This window comes from Bos grunniens, chromosome 7 (genome assembly GCF_055505025.1).
Source record: "Bos grunniens cultivar Pamir isolate PY7600 chromosome 7, Bosgru_T2T1.0, whole genome shotgun sequence".
In the NCBI taxonomy this organism is placed as follows: Eukaryota; Metazoa; Chordata; class Mammalia; order Artiodactyla; family Bovidae; genus Bos; species Bos grunniens.
The window spans coordinates 61307330-61328634 of NC_141171.1; the positions used below are offsets into that span (position 1 = coordinate 61307330).

The following is a 21305-nucleotide window of genomic DNA, read 5'->3' on the forward strand; positions in this document are numbered from 1 at the left end:
CACAGTGTCTGGGTCCCAGTGGGTGCTGGGTACACCCATCAGTACTCTGATGGCAATTGCCCTTTGAGTTGCTACCTGAACACCTAAAGGCCCAGGTGCTTGACACTCCAGTGGTTAATACACCACCTCTTAGATGTTCTTAGGAGAGAAGCATTCTTACAGAATTGCTATTCTTCCTGGCCATTGCTCATCCCCCGTGGCCTCCAGATCTTTTTCTGTGAACTTCTCAGAGCTCTTGCTTTCCTTCCAGAGAAGACTCTTACCTCGGAGGAGCTGAGCCAGTTGCAGGAGCTGCTGTGCAATGGCTATTGGGCTTTCGAGTGCCTCACTGTCCGAGACTACAATGACATGATCTGTGGCATCTGTGGAGTGGCCCCCAAAGTGGAAGTTGCCCAGAGGAGTGAGAACAATGTGCTGGCACTAAAGAGTGTGGAAGTGAGTGCTCCTTGACCGCACAGGCCACTGTTAGAGTCTCCTCACACTTACGCAGCCATTCCTGCATGAGGTCCCCGGAGCAGAGCTCTGGCTCTTTCCTGAGTAAGGCGATGAGCCTTTTCCTGCCACTGCCCAGGTTTTCATCTAAGAAAGGCTAGATGGAAATGGAGGCATTTGCAACTTATTCAACTAATTTATTAAACATGAACTAGGTGCACTTTCTAGACATTTGGGAAATGGCAGTTAAACCCGTGGAGTTTCTGTGCTCATGGAGCTCACTTGCTGATTTGAGAACACAGATAGGAAACAAACATTAATAATTGTGTATATTATGTTAATATACTATTTATATATATATATTAAAAGTAGCATAGTAACAATAAGGCACGGTAGGAGATGAGAGCAGTGTGGCAGGAAGAAGGGGTTCTTGCCTCTATAAAGAGGGTGGTCGGGGAAGTCCTCTCTGATAGAGGGGCATCAGAATAGAGCTCTGAAGCCCCTGTAGATTTCAGCAGGGGAAACTTTCAGGCAGAGGGAGCAGCAAGAACGGAGTTGGAGGTGGATTGCTGGCCATAGTTGAGGAAGGAGGCTGATGTGGCTGGCTCTTTGTGAGCAGGGGAGAGAGAGGTAGGATATGTGAGATTTGAGAGGCTTTGGGCGGCCCAGGCCGTTGTACGGACTTTTGCTGAGTGAAATGGAGAGCCAACGAAGGGTTTTGAGAAAGAGCGGCCTGTCTGAATATGTGTATGTATACTTGTGTTTCGTTTGGCTGTGCTAGGTCTTTGTTACTGTGCAGGCTCTTTCTCTAGTGCGGCGGGCAGGGGCTGCTCTTTGGTTGTGGTGCAGTGACTTCTCTTGTGGGCTTCCCCGGTGGCTTAGTGGTAAAGAATCTACCTGCAGGGCAAGTGACTCAGGAGATGCAGGTTCAGTTCCTAGGTAGAGAAGATCCCTTGGAGAAGGGAATGGCAACCCACTCCAGTATTCTTGCCCAGACAGTCCCATGGACAGAGGAGCCTAGTGGACTACAGCCCATGGGGTTGCAGAGAGTCGGACATGACTGAGTGACTGAGGACAGGTCACATCTCTTGTTGCAGAGCATGGGCTCTAGGGCATGTGAGCTCAGTGGTTGCAGCTCCCGGGCCCTAGAGCACAGGCTCAGTAGCTGTGGCACACGGGCTTAGTTACTCTGCAGCATGTGGAATCTTCCCAGATCATAGATTGAACCTGTCTCCCCTGCATTGGCAGGCAGGCAAATTTTTTTTTTACCACTGAGCCACTAGGGAAGACCTGACTTAGGTTCTTAACTGAAAAATGTCACGCAAAGATAACAACAAATTCAAATGACTTAATATATTAATTTTAACAAATATCCAAGAAATAAGATTCCAGTCATAGAAGAATTGCAAAAGTGGATTTATTTCCGTAAGACATACGGCCATATAACTGAAAACAAAACCAAACATTTATTATCAGATGAAAGTTTGGGCTGATGGTACACATGAATATCGATATCAAAGTCCTGAATAAGATAATAGCAAATCTAATAATGGATAGAGTAATGAGTACAAATCTAACAACATGTAAAGTAAAATCATGACTTAAGTTTATCCCAGGAAAGGAGGATTATGTCAACATTAAAAATATACTAATGTATTTGAATACTTAACAGTTTAGAGGAGAAAACTCATATGATTATTTCATTGGGTGTCTTAAAAAGGCTTTCATTTTTATTCAGCACCCATTTGTGGTAAAACTTGTTGCAAATTGAGACTAATAGAGAAAATTCTTTAACCTGGTGTTGGGAATTTTTTTTAAAAATCCCGCAGATGAACAGTTTCCCTATCATCATGCTGAGAGGGCTGGTCTGCCTGCACAGGTTTGGGGTGCCCAGTGAGTGTGCTGGTAGTCACAAGTGGGTGCAGGCTTTTCACTTCTGAACTCTGCCATGTGAGTCTTTATGCACTAGATGTGTAGCTCACTCCACTGGGCATGGTTCAGGACCTCTGAAGAAAAGCTCTGGTGTGTTTTGGCTTGACCAGCTCAGTGTATTAGTGATTTAATGCATATTATTCTTTTTCTCAATTAAAAAAAAAAAGTATGTATACTGCTGAAATAGTTCTGTTTTAAGGGGGGTGGTGCGTAATGAGATAGATGAAAACTGATATAATCCTACTGGAGCCTTCTGAGTGTTCCTTGTAGGTAAAATGAACTGCTTTTGTGTTACTGTCGCCAAAACAGCTCTTTCCAGACTCATTCAAATCTGCTTGTCTGTGTAAATGTTAACAGTAATGCAGCCGTGATTTGTTGAGCATTTTATCACATATGTCAGGTTCTTACTCTGTACTCAGTGCTTTACTTTCTGACTGATAGCTCAGCCTGGTGAGATTTTTGTAGATGAAGGGACTGAAGCCCTTCCAAGCTCATCCAGCTGGGAAGGGGTGGTGCTGAGACCTGGCCTTGATCTGGCTCCTTAACTGTAGAGTCTGAGCTCTTAAGCACAGCCATATTCACCAGCACCTCCTGGGACCCTGAGCTCCAGTTTTGGAAGCACATCTGGTCACAGACTACTTGGCTTTTTGCTCTCCAGAGTAGAGAGAATCCCACCTTCCTGCAAAGCTCATGTGTCCTCGTCCTCCTCGGCACCTGCCCTGTCCCGACCAAAGCTCTTTCCTCATGGAATGGAGTAGCTCTGCCTTCACTTGCCACATGCGTGTCTCTTCTTTTCGGGGTTTCTGGCTGTTTCTTTCTAGAGACCAGGACTTAGTTTTCTCCTTTTTGTGTGTGGGATGCAAAGTTGGATAGTGTATATGAGGAGAATGGGATGGGGGTGTTCTAGAGTCTGTGAGCTAAAACAGGAAAGTATAAAACAAAACAAATATGCAGTTGTCCATGAGGCGATTGTGGAGTTGACCCCTCCCCTTGGGGACTGTGTAGAGGAGAACCATCTGGACCGTCTACATGTGGAGCGGTCGTTCTCAGATTTCGTGGTCATAAGAATTACAGTGAACAGTGGTTTTCAAACTTCTGGTGTGAGGCTTGCTGGTCCCACCCCCAGGATTTCTGATTTAGTGCGTGGGGAGTGGGCCGAGCATTTGTATTTTCAACAAGTTCCCCTGTGGTGCTCTTGCTGCTGATCCAGGGATCACACCTTGAGAACCACTCACCTAGGGACACTTTTAAAAATGCAAACTTAGGGATTTAGTTCATCCAGGTTGAGATGGAGCCCAGGTATCAGCATTGCTGAGGAACACAAATGACTCTGATGAGGTACTAGGATCAGGGTCTTACTTCAGGGTCGCATCAGAGGGCTCACAAGAAGGAGAATTGAATAGCACAAGGCTAGATGTCTACAGTGGATGGTACGTGCTGCATGTAGAGGAGATCGCTGCATGTCGGAAGGACCTTCGTGGGGAGGGAGGAAACAAAAGGGCCTTGAAAGTGGGCAAGTGCCGCTGAATTTTACGCTCATGACTCCTGCAAGCCAGGCTTAGGGATTAAGGGTTTGGCGCTAGATCTTGGTTCACATTCTCATTCTGTCCCTCACTCTGGTGGTCTGGTCTTACCTCAGGCCACCTCTGGCTTGTATGCTGCTGCTGCTGCTAAGTCACTTCAGTCGTGTCCGACTCTGTGTGACCCCATAGACGGCAGCCCACCAGGCTCCCCCGTCCCTGGGATTCTCCAGGCAAGAACACTGGAGTGGGTTGCCATTTCCTTCTCCGCTGGGTTGTATAGTAGTAGTTAATTAGCCAGTGTCCAGCACATGATAGGCTGGTAGCTAACCTCTCCTGGCCAGGCAGTGAAAATGACAGGCAGAGATGCAGAAGGAACTTAGGTCTTGGGGAACACAGTGGTGTGGGAGGGAGCAGGGAGGCAAGGCACTAAGATGTTAAATTTGGGGTATCCCAGCAGGATACGGCTCTCACTTTCCCTGCCCCTGCTCAGCCTGTGTTGAGACAGTAGGCTGTTGTGTGTTGTGTTGCTGATGTTCTGTGACTCATAATGTTTTGACTGTTTTTCTTTGACCTTTTAGTTCACCTGGCCTGACTTCCTGGCATCTAGTGAGGTCAACGTGGAGGACTTCTGGGCCACAATGGAGACAGAGGTGATTGAGCAGGTGGCCTTCCCAGCCAGCATCCCCATCACCAGGTTTGACGCCTCCGTCATTGCCCCCTTCTTCCCACCACTCATGAGAGGAGCTGTGGTCGTCAACACCGAGAAAGACAAGAGCCTGGACGTGCAGCCAGTACCTGGTGAGGCCACCTGCTGGTGCCTGGGGTCAGGGCACGGTCCTGTGGAGTCTGGAAGGTTGTTTGTAGCCAGACAGCATGAGTGCTAGAGAGGGGGCCAAGGCCACCCAGAGAGCTTTCTGGAAAGATAGTGATAACCTGTGACAAAATCCCCTGGAGAATCAAGTCATGTGCAGAGTTTTGAAGAGCTGTCAGCCAAATTGTCTAGGACCGACCCACAGACCTTGTCAGCCTTCTGGCATGCCCTGCACTGAACGGTGGGAACCCTCTGAAAAATGCTGAGGTCAGGGCTGCAACCCAGAGAGTCTCAGGACAGACGTAGGGGGAGGCAGGCTTGCTCAGCAGGTCTTTCGGGTGGTTTTGCAGGTGCTCTGTGCTTACATGTTGAGAAGCCCTCAGGTGGCTCCTTGGAGAACATCGGTTTCCGACAACCTGGGTTTCCTAGCTGTGTCACTTGGTAGCCATGTGGCCTCTGCTGCATCTCTTCATTGCCCTAGCCTCTGTTGTTTTGTTTACAGAGGGGTATGATACTTTACCCACCACCTAAGTTTTTGTGACAGTTAAGTGAGCGGAGTTTCTTGTTTAAGCAGTAGGTTCTCCATTGTTCCTCAGTGTGCTGCTCTTTTAAGTAGCACGTGTGTATGTGTCTGTAAGTAACACAACTTTCATAAAACCGTCCTTTTCCTTAACAAATGCTCTTTTATTTCATTTTTAAAATCCTGGCTGCTGCTGCTAAGTCGCTTCAGTCGTGTCCAACTCTGCTATGGCCTGCTAAATTGATTTTATAAGTAAGGCCCCCACATAGTTCTGTTGATCAGTAGATTCAGGAATGTAGCATATCAAGAGCATTTTTAAAATGAGAGCTGCTGTTCCTCTTGTTGCTGCGTTTTGGTAAGCATCTGAGATCATGGTTTTGAAACTTAAAAGGTTAAAAGCCGAAGTTTGGGGGGCTGTCTGCACGAGTACTCTGCTGGCTATCTTCCCTGGACCTTCAGAGGCAGAAGGCCGGTTCCAAGAGACCTCAGGCGTCTGTAGAACACCCTAAGGCCTGCCTTGAGTTCCCCTCTATCAGCTGCCAGGCTCTGCTTGGGGCAGAGCGTGCTTGACTGTGGACTGGCCCCCGCTCGTCCATCCTCACGTGTGAGGGACTCCTAGGGCGTTTGGTGGCTGCAGCAGCGCCTCCCAGCAGCTCGTCATCTCTTGCAGGCAACGGCAGTGCCTTGGTGCGCCTGCTCCAGGAGGGCGCGTGCAAGCTTGAGGAGATCGGCTCCTACAGCGAGGAGGAGCTGCAGTGCCTGCTGAGGCAGTGTGGCATCCCCTTCAGGGCAGAAGACTCCAAGGTGGGTCTCCAGGTGGTGCTGGGGACAGGGACTTTCTGGTGGGCAGTTTTTCTGGCCAGGGATACAAATCCCCGTGACTGGGTACGTGTTTGGGACAGAGGGTGCTGGCGGGCAGGGGAGCCTGGGCGATAGCCAGCAGCTGGGTCAGGCCTTGCATGTGAGGCCCTTTGCATCCAGGCAGTTCCTCTGTTGAAGGTAGTGGGTCCAGACTTGGTTCAAGAATCCAGGCTCTCCCACTGACTGTGTGTGACCTTGGATAAACTGAGCCTCATTCTCCTCATTTGCAAAGTGACAATAACCAAAATAGCAGCGTCATGATGTTTGCAGTGTCTGGTTATCACCTCTCCAGGCTCTTAGGAAACAAGTGCTGTAGCATTCATAGAGCACACATGCATGTGTGCATATTTTACCCACATATTATGTATTTCGCTCTTAAAAATCCTATGCGCTAAGTTCAGATCCAAATGTTGGCTCCTCTTTGATGCCTTCCCTGCCCTGTAAATAGTAGTAGGAGAACCCAGGCCTCAGAGCCTGGCAGCTTGAGCAGTGTGGCTGGCTCTGTCTGTGACCTGGTCCTTTCAGGGCCTTGGTGTTCCCATCTGTACCTTTAGGTATAGGACGTCGGGCTGGTGAGGCTTAAAGGCCTGCTCTGGTCTTACCAGTTGATTCACTCGCCCTGAGCAAGCGTTCGTTGCTGTGGCCAAGCCTGGTCCCTGAGCATTTACCACCGTTTAACCTTGTTCTGCTTAGGAGCAGCTCTGCTTCTCCTTGTTGGCCCTCTATGAATCTGTTCAGAATGGAGCCAGAGCTCGACAGCCCCCACCTCATCTCACAGGGGGCAAAGTCTACAAGGTGTGCCCCCACCAGGTAAGAGGGTGACGAGGAACTCGGGGTGAGCTTGTTCATGGCAGTTTACCCACACAGAGGATCTGATCCCTCCAGCTCATCCTGGAGCTGGCACTTAGGTCGCTGGGCCGCTGTGGAACAGCTCCTTCTGGTCATCACCAGCGAGTACTAAACGCGCTTTTGTGTGCTGGCCTCTGCACCAGTGGTGGAGAGTACGAGGGTGAGCGGCAAAGACCTCGCTCCTCCTCACTGCCCTCATACTGAGAAACAAAGTCACCAAGGCCGTGGCTCCGCTGGCAAACAATCCGCCTGCAATGCGGGAGGCCTGGGTTGATCCCTGGGTTGGGAAGATCCCCTGGAGAAGGGAACGTCTACCCACTCCAGTATTCTGGCCTAGAGAATCCCATGGACTATACACTCCATGGGGTTGCAAAGAGTTGGACATGACTCAGCGACTTTTTCATGGCTCGTGGAAACGGTTCTACAGGAACTAGACAAGGATAGGAGATAGAAAGCAGCTGAGAAGAACCTGCTGCCCAGTGAGGCAGCCAGAGGAGGCTGAGAGCCCCATGTGAGCTGGGGAAGGGGTGTGACCCCTGAGTCCTGAGAGGGGAGCCTAGTGAACAGAGGAGGGAGGTGGGAGGGGTCACTGGAGGCCAGATCCTGTAGCGCTTTGTGGGCCAGAGGACCGGTTTGGATTTTCTTCTGAGAGTGATGAGGGGCCCTTTAGATGGTTTGAATAGAGATGGTCTGATTTGGGTTCTCAGAAGACCACTCCTTAGGTCTGTAGAGAGCGTGCATAGGGTGGGCATCTGCCAGGATAGCTCTGAGAGGGTTGCACCCTGTGTGACAGTCATCCCAAACCAAGACGATGCCGGGGTCGAAGCCTCCTAAAAAAGTGAGTGATGACTGGGGAAGACAGCTTCACAAAGCCTTCAGTTCAGAGTAGGCAGGGGACTGGCCATCAAAAGGGAGTCAGGCCATCAGCCTTTTTTTATAACCCCTGAGCAGTCAGAGCCTGCTCTGAGCATCGTGTTATGTGACTGGCATCCATCTCACAAGAAGGACTCGGGGCTGTGAGGGGGCAGCAATACTACCTGGAAGCAATAGCCAGCACTGCTGTGGAGGGAGGGAGGTAGAGGCAGAGTTGAACACAGTGGACAGAAAGTGGACACAGAGCTGCCCTGCAGTAGCCTGGCATTTGTGGAATCCTGCTGGTGGAGGTGTAGCCTTCACCAGAGGTGCCCATCTGGACAGCTCCCTCAGGGTCTGGTAGGGGGCTGCTTGCAATACAGGTGTTTAGATGCCACCCCCAGAGGCTGATTCTGTGGATTCGGAGGGAGACCCAGGCACTTTCACTTCTAACCATCTCTGAGCTGTAGGTACCATGCAGCTTGGGAACCATCAGACTAGATGGGGTTTAGGGATGTAATGTCAAGGGGGTTTGGAGCCAATGTCTTGGGGAGGTGGGGGTATGTTTCAGCCTCATTTGAGGCTTGGATGCTATTCTCCCATGTGGGAGTGAAGTGGCGACTTCACTTAGGGACAGAAGCAGGAGGGAAATGGAATGTCATGGGCTCCTATAGGATGGCGGGACTTCAGTCACGGAGCCTGATTGTTCACCGTCCTAGGAGGAACTGAGTGGACCCGTGTCTGCAGATTGCCTTCCTCACCCTGTGCTGTACCCTCCGTCTCCACCAGGTGGTCTGCGGCTCCAAGTATCTTGTGCGGGGCGAGAGTGCCCTCGACCACGTGGATCTGCTCGTCTCTTCCCGCCATTGGCCTCCTGTGTACGTGGTTGACATGGCCACACCTGTGGCCCTGTGTGCTGACCTCTGCTACCCGGACCTGACCAACCAGATGTGGGGGAGGAATCAGGGCTGTTTCTCTAGCCCCACGGAGCCACCAGTGGTACGTTCCCTTCTAAAATCCCACAAGGCTGACCATGCCTCACCCCCTGGTTCTTTGGGCAGGTCTTCTGTGAACCATCCAGTATCTCCTTTTTCTCTACCAGTGTTTTGTCTCAGAACTCTGGAACCAGTATTTATGCCACAAATCTCCACTGACCTTGTGTGTGAGGCCACAGCATGTCATTTAGTGTACCCAGGGTGAAAACACAGGTATCGTGGGGGTCAAAGGGATTACCTTGCAGATGAGCCTAGAAAATTGCCACCTCCGAGGATATACTAAAGGCCCAGAGCAGCCCTACTTTGGCTTTGCCTGAATCTGCTGCATGGGATTCATTGTGTTGTGATCTAGAGGCACAGAGGCTTAGAAAATGCTGACCTTCTCAGCCTCTTTCCTCTAACTAAAAGGGGAAAGTAAAGCCACGAGGGGAAATGGACCAGTTGAGAGTACCACAGCAGATTAATAGCAGAGCTCTGGCCTCTGTCTTAGTGCGTTGTCTCAGGCTTTGGTTCTTAGCACAGGCACTTGCCCTTTGCTGGAAGAGACATTAGACTGGTAGGAGCAAGGGGACATCATTGTCATCACTCACCTTTTTCTTATTACTTCTTGGGCCTTGCTCGCTCGTGAGTTGGTGAGGGGCATTGCAGAAGGACATCAGAATCTCTGGGGGAACCTCCCCTGCAGCCCTGGGCAGAATTGATGAGACACGGACAGGATAAGAGCAGCACTGGTAATCTGGCATCTGCTCTGGGTGGTGGCCCCTGTTCCTGTCCCCCTCATGGTATGAGGAAACAGAGGCCCGGGGAGGAGGAACGGGGGACTTACCCAGGAGATGTGCCTGCCCTGTGGTAACGGAGGACTAAAACGGAGCTGGCTGAGCCCACGGCTTTCACTCCATCCTTCGCACAGCTTGGACCTTAACCTTTCCTCTCATCACAATGGCTTTCCATCTCCTTTCTAGAGTGTGTCCTGCCCAGAACTCCTGGACCAGCATTATACAGTGGACATGACAGAGGCCGAGCACTCTGTCCAGCACCCGGTCACCAAGACTGCCACACGGCGCATCGTCCACGCAGGCACACAGTCCAGTCCTGGCGACCCCAGTGCTGGACACCACTCCTTGGCCCTGTGTCCTGAGTTGGCACCCTATGCAGCCATCCTGGCCTCCTTTGCAGACAGCAAACCAAACAGCGTCCGCCAGCGGCCCATTGCCTTTGACAACGCCACCCACTATTACCTCTACAACCGCCTCATGGACTTCCTCACCAGCCGCGAGATTGTCAACCGGCAGATCCACGACATTGTGCAGAGCTGCCAGCCTGGTGAGGTGGTCATCCGTGACACCCTCTACCGCCTTGGGGTTGCTCAGATCAAGACGGAGGTGGAGGAGGACGGGGAGGAAGAAGACGGGGCCACAGCCACAGAGTAAGCCGGGCACTTGCCCAGGGACCGCACGTATCAAGCCATAGCAAGGCCCTTGCCCGAGGCACATCCATCCAGGGGACCAGCCTCTGAGGCTGGGACTGACCAAAGAGCTTCCATTTCCTGAGCTCAGTGGAGCCCGGGGTCCTTGGTTCTCAGCCTTCCAGCGGTCAGAAGAGGCACCAGGACGCTCCTTACTAGACCCAGAGGCACCGTGGGTGGCGCTGTGTGTCCACTAGAGAGACGGGGAGGCTGAGAGAAGGCGGGGAGACTGCTGCTTCCCCGGGGCGCCTGGGGATGCCGTTTCCCTCCCCTGCAGCCTGTTGCCTTTGCCTCGGGGCCTCCCTTAGCTCTGAGGGTCCCTGTGGGCTCTTTGTTCTCCCAGAGGAGGCTTGCATCTCCTGTTCTTCTGCACCCACATCTGGGGGCAGCTGAGCGGGTTGAAGGGGCGAGCCAGTGCTCCCTTCCAGGACTCTCCTCTGCCTCAGGCTGTGAGGACCCCTCCTCTCCTGGCCACTGCTGCTGCAGCTTCTTTCCTCCCCCAAAGAGGAAGTGGCCTGTGAGCATGGCATGACCCGGTGGCAGTAGGAAAACTCCCTTCTGTGAAGGGGAAGCAGACTGGGTCGTAAGGAAACAGCAGGACTGGCTCAAGTGCCCATGGTTTGCTTAGGGCACGGGAACTGGCCGTGTTAATTTATTGAGAGGAGTGGGATAGATGGCTTTTTTCCCCCCTCTCTCTTCCCCTGACCTGAATAAAGTTTATTAAATTATATGGTTTGGGTGCAACAAGAGTCAGTTCCAGTCTCGTTGTGTGGGGTACAGTGTGGTTGGGCCCCAGAGGTGCTGGGGAGGGTTACTCACCAGGGAAGGACGGAGGAGGTCCCTGGAAGTCGGCAGGGCACAAAGACACAGAGGCCGGTTGTGTTAATGGGGTTAGTTTAATGCTGACAGGGACATTCCACTTTGTGACTGTTAGTTACGATGAGTCAACCTGGAGCGAGTGCTGCTTGCTTGGTGTGGCCAGCCACACGGGTCCCCTGCCTTCCACCTCAGTATGGTGGGGGCCATACAGAACACTCCCAAGCTTTTAGCTGCCACCTGGCTCATTGCAGCAGTACCAGACCCAGGGCGGGGTGGGGCTGTGGAGAGAAGGCTTAGAGGCAGAGGGGGACAATTAGGTTCTTCCAAAGGAGCCAGCCTGCTCCCAGGGCCTGAGCACAGCCCTAAGCATCTGTCTCCTCTCATCAAGTCACTCCGTGGGTGTCCCCTCCATTCTGCCAAGGCCCAAGGAACCTTGGTTTCTCGTGTTTGGGTAGCTCTTGGGAACTTCAATCACCAAATCAGTCCATTTCCATTGAAACAGGAGGGATGGAAGGGAGGTGGTTCCCAGAAGTGGGAACAGGTTAAGAGTGAACTGGGTGTTCTCCCAGTTGGCATAGTGAAGCTGAGGCCACAGCTTTGAGAACTGGAGGGGTGGGGTGGGGCTCATCCCCAGTCCCCGACTGGCAGTGATGGCCCAGACCCTGGGAGTGGGGTTCTCACCAGCCTCCTATAGATCCCCCATTCCTGAGTTTCAGAGCTGGGCCGGGCTGTTGAGAGAAAAGATGGAGGGCAGAGTCTGTGTTCTCCCTGTGGTGCCCCATCCACGGAGGAGGTGCGAGCTTGGAGGCAGGGAGGGTGGTACTTCCTGTGGCCCCCTCCTCAGCAGAACTGGTAGTTGTTGGGTTGCAGCAGGGGCTGGGCGATGTCGCCCTGCTCACAGCAGGTCAGGTGTTCGCTGGAGCTCTCCTCCTCTGGCTCGCTGCTGCTGCTGCCACTGCTCGGCAGATTGCTGTAGTCCTGGGTGCAGAGAGGCCAGGGGATGGTCAGTCCCGAAGGGTCAGGCTCAGCTCTAACCGAGCCACCCACCGTGAGCCTGGTCCCACTCACCTGCTCTCTCCTGTCCACCTGAACCTGCTCCTGGAGGAGGGAGCAGATCTGCTGGAAGGTGGGTCTGCGCGTCGGCTCCAGGGCCCAGCAGGCCTGCATGATGCTGTATCTGAGACGGGAGAGGAAGCAGCAGCTCGTGGGCCTGGGAGTCATCACGTACGTGTGCACGCATACGTATACACACTCACTCACTCACTCACTCCTGCCTGGCAGAGGTCCTGAAACTGTCAGAAGTGAGCTTAGCACAAGACCAGTGCACTTTAATCTTTCCGGTAACCCTGGGAAAGGGGGCTTTTTGTCAGAATGGGCCTGAAAATTGAGGAGGAAAAAAGCTCAGGGATGCTATCTGCCCAAGCTCTTGGCACAAAGGGGCACCCTTGCTGCCTGCAGGTAGGTTTAAGCGGCTGCTTGGTGGTAGTACTAAAGTGGATGAGGAGCTGGTTAGTGGGCTGCGTGCATCCACTTTGGCAGGGAGCGCCTGGGTGGCACAGGGACCAGCTGTGGGGAGACGGTGGCTGGAGAAGGACACTGGGCGAGACGGGCCAGTGGGCCTGCGGAAGGGCTGTGGTGAGGGCAGGGAGCCAGCGAGGAGCTTGTGGTGGGCTGGCTGTCAGGAGGCGGTTAAGAGACTGCAGTGGCTAGTGGCTGTGTTGAGCAAGAGGCTGGCAGCCAGGACAGAAGAAAAGAGAAGAGCCTTCTTGGGCTCATAATCACAGAGTCCGAATTAAACATTCGTCATCTGTCTTGGGGCCAGCCCCTGTTAAGATCCCTTTTTGAGAATGTCCTCCATGCTACCTGGAAAACCCTTGGAAACCCTAAACTTGCTAAAAGGGGTCCATGTTAGTCCACTCTGGGCGAGAGGAAACCTGGCCCTAGAACACTGGACTGGAAAGACGGGCCACACACCTTTCCATCCGCTTCCACCAAACCTTGGGGTACTTCGCTTACATGTTCTCTGGGGCAAACGCGGGCTGAGCCATTTGGTATCCATCCTTCACCAGCTTATAGAACTTGCTGTTCACCAGGATACCAGGGTAGGGGTTGAGCCCTGCAAAAGGTAAGATCACGGAAAAGATGATGCTCAGCGCCTGCTGTCCCCCTACATCTTGGCGGGGCTGGGTGGCAGGTCCCAGCTGGACATGGTAATCGAACAGCAGCTCCCCTTAACAAGCGCTTACTACAGGCCAGGCGCTGCAAAAGGTGTCCTGCTTATTATAGACTTCTAGGATGTAGAAACCTTCGCCCAGGTTTCATTACACCCGCAGAATTCCAGCACAGGCTTTGGTCGGTGGAGGACCACACCGACGGGCTGAGCCCAAGTGCTTGTCTTGGTGCCCCAGAGGTGGGCGCTGGGTCTTCAGGGATGTGCACGTTTCAGACGAGGGGAAACGGCATTCAAGGGAGGAGCAGCTGTCCAAGCAGACAGGTGAGGAAACACTCTGGAGGGAGTGCTGTCGGGGTGGAGGGGCTCAGCCCACGTTGGGAGCCACGACACTTGGTTTTAAGATGCTTCCCCCACCCCTGCGCCCTCAGCAGCCTTTGCTCAGCGCTGACCTCCAAGCCTCCTGGGCCAGCATCCTCCAGGAGCTACAGGTGCCATGGGTCACCAGGCACCAGCCAGCCGCACGCTGAGCCTGACTGGGCCAGCAGCTCACCGAGTGAGAAGATCTCCCAGAGCAGGATGCCGTAGGACCACACGTCGCTCTGAACGGTGTAGACGCAGTCGAAGATGCTCTCTGGTGCCATCCACTTCACGGGCAGGCGAGCCTGGCACAGCAGGCCCCGGTCACCTTGGGCCCGGGTCACCACCCCTCCCCAGCCTGGCCCAGCCCTCCCAGCACTCACGTTGCCCTTAACGATGTAGTTGGAGTCATTCATGATGTCCCGAGCCAGACCAAAGTCCCCAATCTTGGCCACGTGGCCGCTGGTCAGCAGCACGTTTCTGGCCGCCACGTCCCGATGGATGCACTGGGAAGGCACTGAGGTCAGTCCTGGCCCCTCCCTGCTTGAGCCCAGGGTGCAGGGGCAGCAGCCTGGGCCCCAGAGGGCTTGGTGGATGAGGCAGTGGCCATCATTTTTGCTCCTGTACCCTGGCTCCAGTCCCTGCCTTCTACCATGACCCAAGTCAGAGAAAACACGTGGTCAGACAGGCAGTGTTGAGAACCTGCTGTGACTGGCCCTCTGGCTGAGAGCAGCAGGAGCCGCCTCAGAAGCTGGGTGGTCTGCTCGGGCCTAGAAACAGGGTGCTCTGGAGCTGCTAACAGGACAAGCGGCTGCCACCCTCAGGGCTGGCCCTCCCCTAAGTGTCTGCGCACACCGTAACCCTATCTTAGCCTCATGCCATCCTACGATTGCATCTCTCTTTATAGGTGTAGAAACCTGGGCTCGGAGAGGTTCGGCCAGTTGCTCAAAGCCACACAGCAAGTGGCAGAGCCAGCATTCAAGCTCTAGACTCCCCAGTCTGTGCTGTGAGGAGCACGGCCCCCTTCACAAACTCCATTTTCTCTCCCGTGTCCTCACCCATCTAGCCTCACGGGTTCAGCTGCCCCCACCCCCCTGGGTGACCACACAGAGGGACCCATTTTCTGAGACTTACATTCTTGGAAGCAAGAAAGGCCATGCCCTGGGCCACTTGGCTTGAGAAGTGGAGCAGGTCACGCAGCTCCAGCGGCCGCCCGTCCTCCTTGTCCAGGTCTGGGGCAGGGAGAGGCATTGGGATGGCCCCGCTGACCTCCCTGCCCTGCATTGACCCCAGTAACCCCTCCTCTTTCTCAGCCCCAGCACCTCCTCGCACCTTGTTCAGAGAATGAGTCATTTGACGACGAAGTGGACACAGGTCTCATCTCCACATAGGTGTCCACACCCTGGCTGGAGAAGCCGCTGTCCCTGCAGAGGAGAGGGGCCCATTATTTCTGCTGCCCAGCTCAGGCCTCGCCCAGCCACTCTGCAGAGAAGAAGGGCCCTGAGTCAACTTGGACTTCAGTTTCTGACCCACCCACTTGAGTGATCAGCGACCTCTGCGTGGCCGTCCAGTAAGGGAGTTTACATCCTGTTCCATCTTTGGCAGCTCTGCCGGTTAGAAGGCCTTCCACTGTTCCTGATGCTAGTCTGCCCCCAGGCTGTTCCTCTTCCTGGTCCTTGCTCTGCCCTCAAGAAGTGTCTCCCTCTTCGCTGGAACACCCCAGCAAGGATTTGATCTTATGCCAGGGCCCCTTCTTTGAGTCCACTTGTTTGCACTGCGCCTCTCCCTTCTGGCTTCACCCTGGGAAGCTCCAAATACTCAGACCCCCTCAGGCCAAAGACTGTGGGAACTAGGGACAAAACCTAGTCATTCCCGCTTACCAGTTTTCTCTAGGCAGTTCTGGTGTGCAGCCAGAGTGGAGGCCTGGTCTAGAGCTTCTTAAACTAATTCCCGTGCATGTGAATCACCTGGAGAATCTTACTTGAACGCAGATTCTGACTGCAAGGCTGGAGGGGCCTGAGATTGTACATTGCTAACAGCACTCAGAAGACTATGAGCGTGTGCTCTGGGTAGCTGCTAAGATTGAGAAGCACCTTCTAATGTTTCAACCAGATAGGAGCCTGGACCTCTCACCTCCTGCCCCTGCTGTGATAGAGATGAGCACCATGATGATGTCCTTACTCTAGTGTTCCCAGAAAAATAATCCAGTGTTTTACTTATGGTCTGACCATCAAAAAACTATTCTCTCCCTTTGTCTAGAAACTATACTTCTATTAATGTAGCCTGGGATCCCATTAGCAGGATTGGTTCACATGCCACTTGCTCTTGAAATCGTGAAAATGGAAGAGCTAACACTTGACTTCTGTTTTCATTTCAAGTTGATCTGGCCTGAGTTCCCAGCCTGCTGAGGCCCAGCATGAGCCACCCTCTCCAAAGGGTGTCAGAAACTCCGAAGAGGAAGCAGATCCTGCCAGCCCGCGTGCTCAAGGTCACTGGATAGAGTGACATGGTCTCCTTCCCCTTCTGGCTTCCCAGGCTGGGTAGCTGACAGTGGTAAAATAGGAGCTCAGTGTATACCCTTCTCCTGATCCTGCTGCAGCTCCCAGCAGCCTGGCCCAGAAGCCTCACAGGCCCTGAGTCCAAGGCTTGCAGGAGAGCAGCGTGGCTTAGGTGAGCACTGGACAAGGCGGCAGCAGCAGGGTCCAACCAGGCTCCGCCTCTGCCTCTGACTCGTGTGTGACACAAAACTGGCCACTTCCTCTCTGTGGTTCCCCATGTGGCTCTGTCCACTTGCCTCTGGGTGGCTTCCAGGAATCACAGCATTACAGAGCGAGAGAGCAGAGACTCAGAGGTTCAGCCTGGATGGCTTCTTGGGGAAACAGGCCCACGTGGACCAAGGACCTGGCCACAGCTTGCCGTGATAACCTTGTGTTGGATGATACCTTCTCATCCAACAAGGAACAGACTCTATCCCACGTCCCCATGGCCACTCAAAATTGGGATGGGCGCTATGGGAGAAATAGGGCCGTTATCTCCAAGACTTGTCCGTCTCTAGGGCCCTGAATGGATCTTATATGCACGATAAAATGATTAACACCTGACTCCACCAGACTGTGAGCTGCCTATCTCTGCCCGCTATCCTCCTGGAACATAGTAGGGGCTCAAATATTCCTTGGACAATAGGAATAAGTAGGAGACAAACTGAAGTGCCCACATAATATGGGTGGCTACTCCCCACAGCACGAGTGGGAAGGTGAAGACCACATAGCCACCCAACCCTGAGCTGACTTTGGGAATAGACACAGGGCCCCACCTCCCAGTCCTGGCCTTTGCCAGGATACTACCTGCGGATGTATTTCTTTTCCAAGTGGATGTTCTTGTAGCCGGTGCCTGCCTCGGGATCCTGGCCTGGACTCAGGCTGGGTCCCAGCATGGCCTCAGCCTTCCTTCGCAGAAAGTTGAGCAGGTCACCATAGCAACAGTACTCCGTGATGACCAGGACAGGGCCTAGAGCACCCAAGAGAGTGGGGTCAGTGCACCCTTAACCCACCACCCCACCTGGACAAGAATGTGGGGAAAGGGCAATAAGAACCTGGGCTGTGACTCTGGAGCCCCAGGTTCTAATCCTGCTTGTCTATAAGCAGCCCTCCATGCTTTCTGGGCCTCAGTGACCACATCTGTCTAGAGCAGAGGGCCCTCTGAAAAACTAGCTGAAGAATTCTTTCTTCAAAGGAAAACTAAGGCAGTTCCATGTAAGTCAAAGCTGCTATAGGAGAAGAGAATGGGGTGGGCTGAATCCCAACTGATCCTGGGACACTTCTATGGGCCCTGCAGTGAGTGCCCAGTCTCTTTGAGTGGGGGCTTAAAGTTAGATTTGAAGGGCCTCACTCCAGACCCACAGCATCAGACTCCCTGGAGTGGGGCCTGGAGATCTGCTTTCTTTGCTCCTTTTCCAGGTGACTCTGATGTCCACACATGTTTGAGAGCCACTGGTCAGGGCTCTCAGAACCGCCTGTCATCCACGAGCAGCTTCTGACCAGTCCAGGTGTCTGGCCTAGGAATTCAAGGGGTGCCCAGACAGGGATCCTACCTTCACTTTGTGGGGATGGGAAGGGGAAGATGGATAGCGTGAGGCCGCCCTGGGGCCCTCAGACACCCAAGATTGTGGCCCCGCATGCCTGCCAGGGCCCCTCACCTCCGTGGGTACAGGCTCCCAAGAGGTTGACTATGTTCTCGTGCTGGCCCAGGTGGCTCATGATCTTCAGCTCTGACATGAGGGCTTCCTTCTCGTCAGCATGCGCCGTGGCTGGGAGGTGGGGCCACAGAAAAAGGGCAGGACATGGAGGGCCACACACAGGAGACACAGGAGCAAAGCAGGGGGCACCCAGAGCGCCCAAGGTAATCAGACACCGAAAGAGGCAGAATAAATGACATGAGAGTTGTGGGGGGAGAGAGGAGAGGTGGCCTGTCACTGAACTGGTTTGGGCCAAGCTGGGGCCAAGCCAGAGCCCAGGGAGGCCTCTTATCCCAGCCCCTTTGGGGTTCAGTCAGAAGCCCTTCCACACCCAGGAGTAAAAGGAAGCCTGGAGCTCACAAAGGAAACAGAGCAGCTTCACCTGCGATCCCAGGCTCTGACAGGCCGAAAATGTGGGCGATGCCACGTGACCACAGGACAGACCGTCCCGGTGGTGTCCACCACCTCCTACCTGCTCCCCCATCCCCCAGCCCCTCCTGCACTCACACTTCAGCATCTTCACAGCCACCTTCAGGACAGCATCTTCCTTGCCCAGACCAAAAGCCGTGGCCTCCACCACCTTCCCGAAGGCGCCGGCTCCGAGGGTCTTACCTGCCACACACACACACAGCCTTCTCAGGTCCTGGGGTGCCAGAGGGGCCTCTCTCTAAGGGCCCACAGGCTTCCTGCCACCCATGCTGGCCCTGTGACAGGAGGGCGTGGTGGGTGCAGAGACCCCAGCTCACCAAACTGCAGGTTGTTCCGGGGGAACTCCCACTTCTCATTGTAGGGCAGCTGGGTGGGGTCGATGAAGGTGTAGCTGTTGCCTTCATAGCTCTCGATGATCTTCCAGCGCACCTCGTACTTGGGCTTCTGTTGGGGGGTGGGGAGGAGAAGAGGAGGAAGGGGAGGAAGGGTCAGCTGGGCCTGCCAGGTGGGTCTGGGACATCATCCCGACCCAGGAGGACAGGGGCTGGGCGGTCCCACCGCACAGCGCACGGAGGTGGTGAGAGGGGCCGGGTCACCCCGTGCCTATGGCACCGAGAGCCCAGTCCCTGTCTGGCTTGGCCTTACAAAGGGACCATCCATTCTTCAAGCCTCAGTTTCCCTAATTGTATATTGAAAGATTTAGGACCACGTCTGAGGGTCTTGACAGCTCTGATAATGGTAATTCCTGAGCTAGGAGGGAGGGTGAAACTATAGGTCCATTCACACACCCACCCTCCCATCCAAGTATCAGCTAGTTTATTTTCACCGGTGCTGAGATACCAAGTATAACAAGATTCAGCACGTCAACCATTCCTCAGTACACTGCTTGGTGGTGGTACGTACACCCACACTGTTGTGCAACAGATCTCCAGAACGCTTTCCATCTTGAAAAACTGAAACTGTGCTCACTAAACAACAGCTCCCCGTTCCCACCTCCCACTTATCTCGTGCATCTGACCGCCCCAGGTACCTGATTTAATTGGAATCATTCAGAATCTGTCCCTTTGTGACTGTCTGGTCTCACTCAGCATGATGTCTTCAAGGCTCACCTATGTGGTTGCCTCTATGGACATTTCCTCCCCTTTTGAGGTTGAATATTGCTCCCATCTAAATACTTCACCGAGCACCTATTCGTTTCAGGCATCACTGATTCAGAGTTGAACAAAACAGAGTTCCTGTCCCCTGGAGTTTGCATTCTAGTGGCTAAGACAGGCATTCCACTCAAATACATACATACATAGGACTGCAAATACAAAATGTAGAAAAAAATAGATTTTCAGATGGCTCAATGGAGACAATAAAGCAGGGCAAGAGGACAGAGAGAGCTGGGGACATCGGAAGACAAGTCAGGGAGGGCCCCCGGGGAGGTGAGAGGGTGCCGGCCAGGGGAGCAGCGGGGGAACAGAGGTGTGGAGGTGCTAAAGGTCCTGGAGAGGCTGAGGGGCTGGAGGTGCCATGTGGCTGGAGGCGAGCAGGCACAGTTCTGAAGGCAGGAGAGTCTTGAGGGCTGCCAGTCACTGAGTGAATTCTCTCAGTGCCAGGAGAAACCTCCTAGGCTTGATGCAGGTAAGTGATGCATCGGACTTTACAAAGTTAAAGGACAGACGGAGAGAGACCCCGCGCACACAACAGTGAGCAGCTGGCGCACCCAGACTCTCCATGCTGCTCCAACCAGCCGGCTAGCGGCAGAGCCTGCCCTACGGGGGAGTGGCTGCCGCTCTCGTTCCTGCCCAGGGTGGCAGCTGCATGGGGGCATGATGCCAGGGGGTGCCCACGAGAAGTGCTGATGGAAGACAGAGTTTAGGTGGAAAGTGGAAGCTGGGGTGGGGCGTTGGAGAACACCGAGGCCTCGGGTCAGCAGTCCAACTCTCTTTCCGGTCACTCGTGGGGCATGGAGGCCAGCTGGACTGTGTTTTTTAGCAGCTGGGCTCCTCCATGGGGCACCCTCCTCAAGGTGGGGGGAGCTCAAGTGGGTGCTGGGAGGAGGGTGGCCTGTGATTGAAGTCTCCTAGGTAGCCATCAGGAAGAACGTCCAGATGGTAGTTTGGAGGGAGAGATTGTAGTTAGACATAAGGAAGAACTTCCAGGTTCTGATTCAGAACAAGAGACTACGGGTAAATGTGAGGACAGCCATGGTAGAGTTATAGCAGATAGCCTGAAATGGGACAGGAAGATTTCCTGAGTGTCAGAGGATTCAAACCCTGCCTGTGGCTGCCTTTCCAACTCAAAAGACAGAGACAGCACCAGGAAGTATTCCTTTTCCTCTCCTGGCCACTTCTATCTCCAGGAGCCACTGCGGTGAAGGCTATCTTTTCCTCCTTGCCACTTCTCCTTCCTCTGGCCCTGCAGCTGGGCCTGAGTCAGCCGGGCAGGGGAGAGTGGGGAAGGGGAGGGAGATCAAGGCAAGCGAGGTTGTCTGGCTGGGACTTCAGCCTCTGAATCCCAGACCTGATCGCTGGAGGAAGACACCACTCTCTCCCGCCTGTCTCAGGCGCCCCCACCCCTCTTCTCGGAAGGCGGCCTCCCGTTCTGCCCAGCCTCTGCCGCGCCTGCACATGGCTCCTCCTATGGAGCTCCTGGGAGCTCCTGCCCAGACGGGCCTCTCCTTTGGGTGACCTCGGAATAGAATGCTGTCAGTGCGTGCCTGCAGAGCACTTCCTGTGAGTGGGCGCTGGGCTCCACACTCAACATGCGTCATCTCACTTATTCCTTGTAACGGGCCCGGCCACTTCCCCTTGCCGACCGAGGTGGGCATGGAATCATCAAAGTCCCCATGCGGGACTGCTGTCTGGGTGGGAGGATGCTTTCTGTCTTGGGGAGGGGAAGATCTGAACAGTTCTCACCAGAAATCTTAGGGACCCTCCTGTGTATCCCCTTTATGGCCCCCATTCCCGAGAATTCTAGCCTCTCCACTGCCGCTCCCACCATCCCCCTTGCTCCTCCCTGTCACTGTCATCCTTTCTTCCGCACGTCCCTCCTGCTTCTAGCCTCTA

At 53.9% G+C, this 21305-nt stretch overlaps 2 protein-coding genes across 7 annotated transcripts in view; one reads left to right on the plus strand and one right to left on the minus strand.

Annotated features, from left to right (window-relative positions):
• Positions 1-10989, plus strand: part of HMGXB3 (HMG-box containing 3) — a 60783-nt gene extending 49794 nt beyond the window's left edge. For 5 of the 6 annotated variants that reach the window (XM_086412404.1, XM_086412405.1, XM_086412408.1 and 2 more), the window contains 6 exons: positions 251-435; positions 4466-4685; positions 5889-6022; positions 6773-6889; positions 8570-8779; positions 9738-10989. In XM_086412404.1, coding sequence (XP_086268530.1) covers positions 251-435; positions 4466-4685; positions 5889-6022; positions 6773-6889; positions 8570-8779; positions 9738-10205 — 1334 coding nt within the window. In that variant the 3' untranslated portion in view covers positions 10206-10989. The remainder of the gene's footprint in view (positions 1-250; positions 436-4465; positions 4686-5888; positions 6023-6772; positions 6890-8569; positions 8780-9737) is intronic. The other variant, XM_086412410.1, reaches the window with a different exon arrangement.
• A 128-nt stretch (positions 10990-11117) lies between these two features.
• CSF1R (colony stimulating factor 1 receptor) overlaps positions 11118-21305 on the minus strand; it is a 31580-nt gene continuing 21392 nt past the window's right edge. The window contains exons 11-21 of the mRNA XM_086412420.1: positions 18570-18696; positions 18331-18435; positions 17785-17895; positions 16934-17096; positions 14922-15013; positions 14724-14821; positions 13973-14095; positions 13783-13894; positions 13076-13175; positions 12128-12236; positions 11118-12037 (exon numbers count right to left, since the gene is read on the minus strand). Coding sequence (XP_086268546.1) covers positions 11900-12037; positions 12128-12236; positions 13076-13175; positions 13783-13894; positions 13973-14095; positions 14724-14821; positions 14922-15013; positions 16934-17096; positions 17785-17895; positions 18331-18435; positions 18570-18696 — 1278 coding nt within the window. The 3' untranslated portion in view covers positions 11118-11899. The remainder of the gene's footprint in view (positions 12038-12127; positions 12237-13075; positions 13176-13782; positions 13895-13972; positions 14096-14723; positions 14822-14921; positions 15014-16933; positions 17097-17784; positions 17896-18330; positions 18436-18569; positions 18697-21305) is intronic.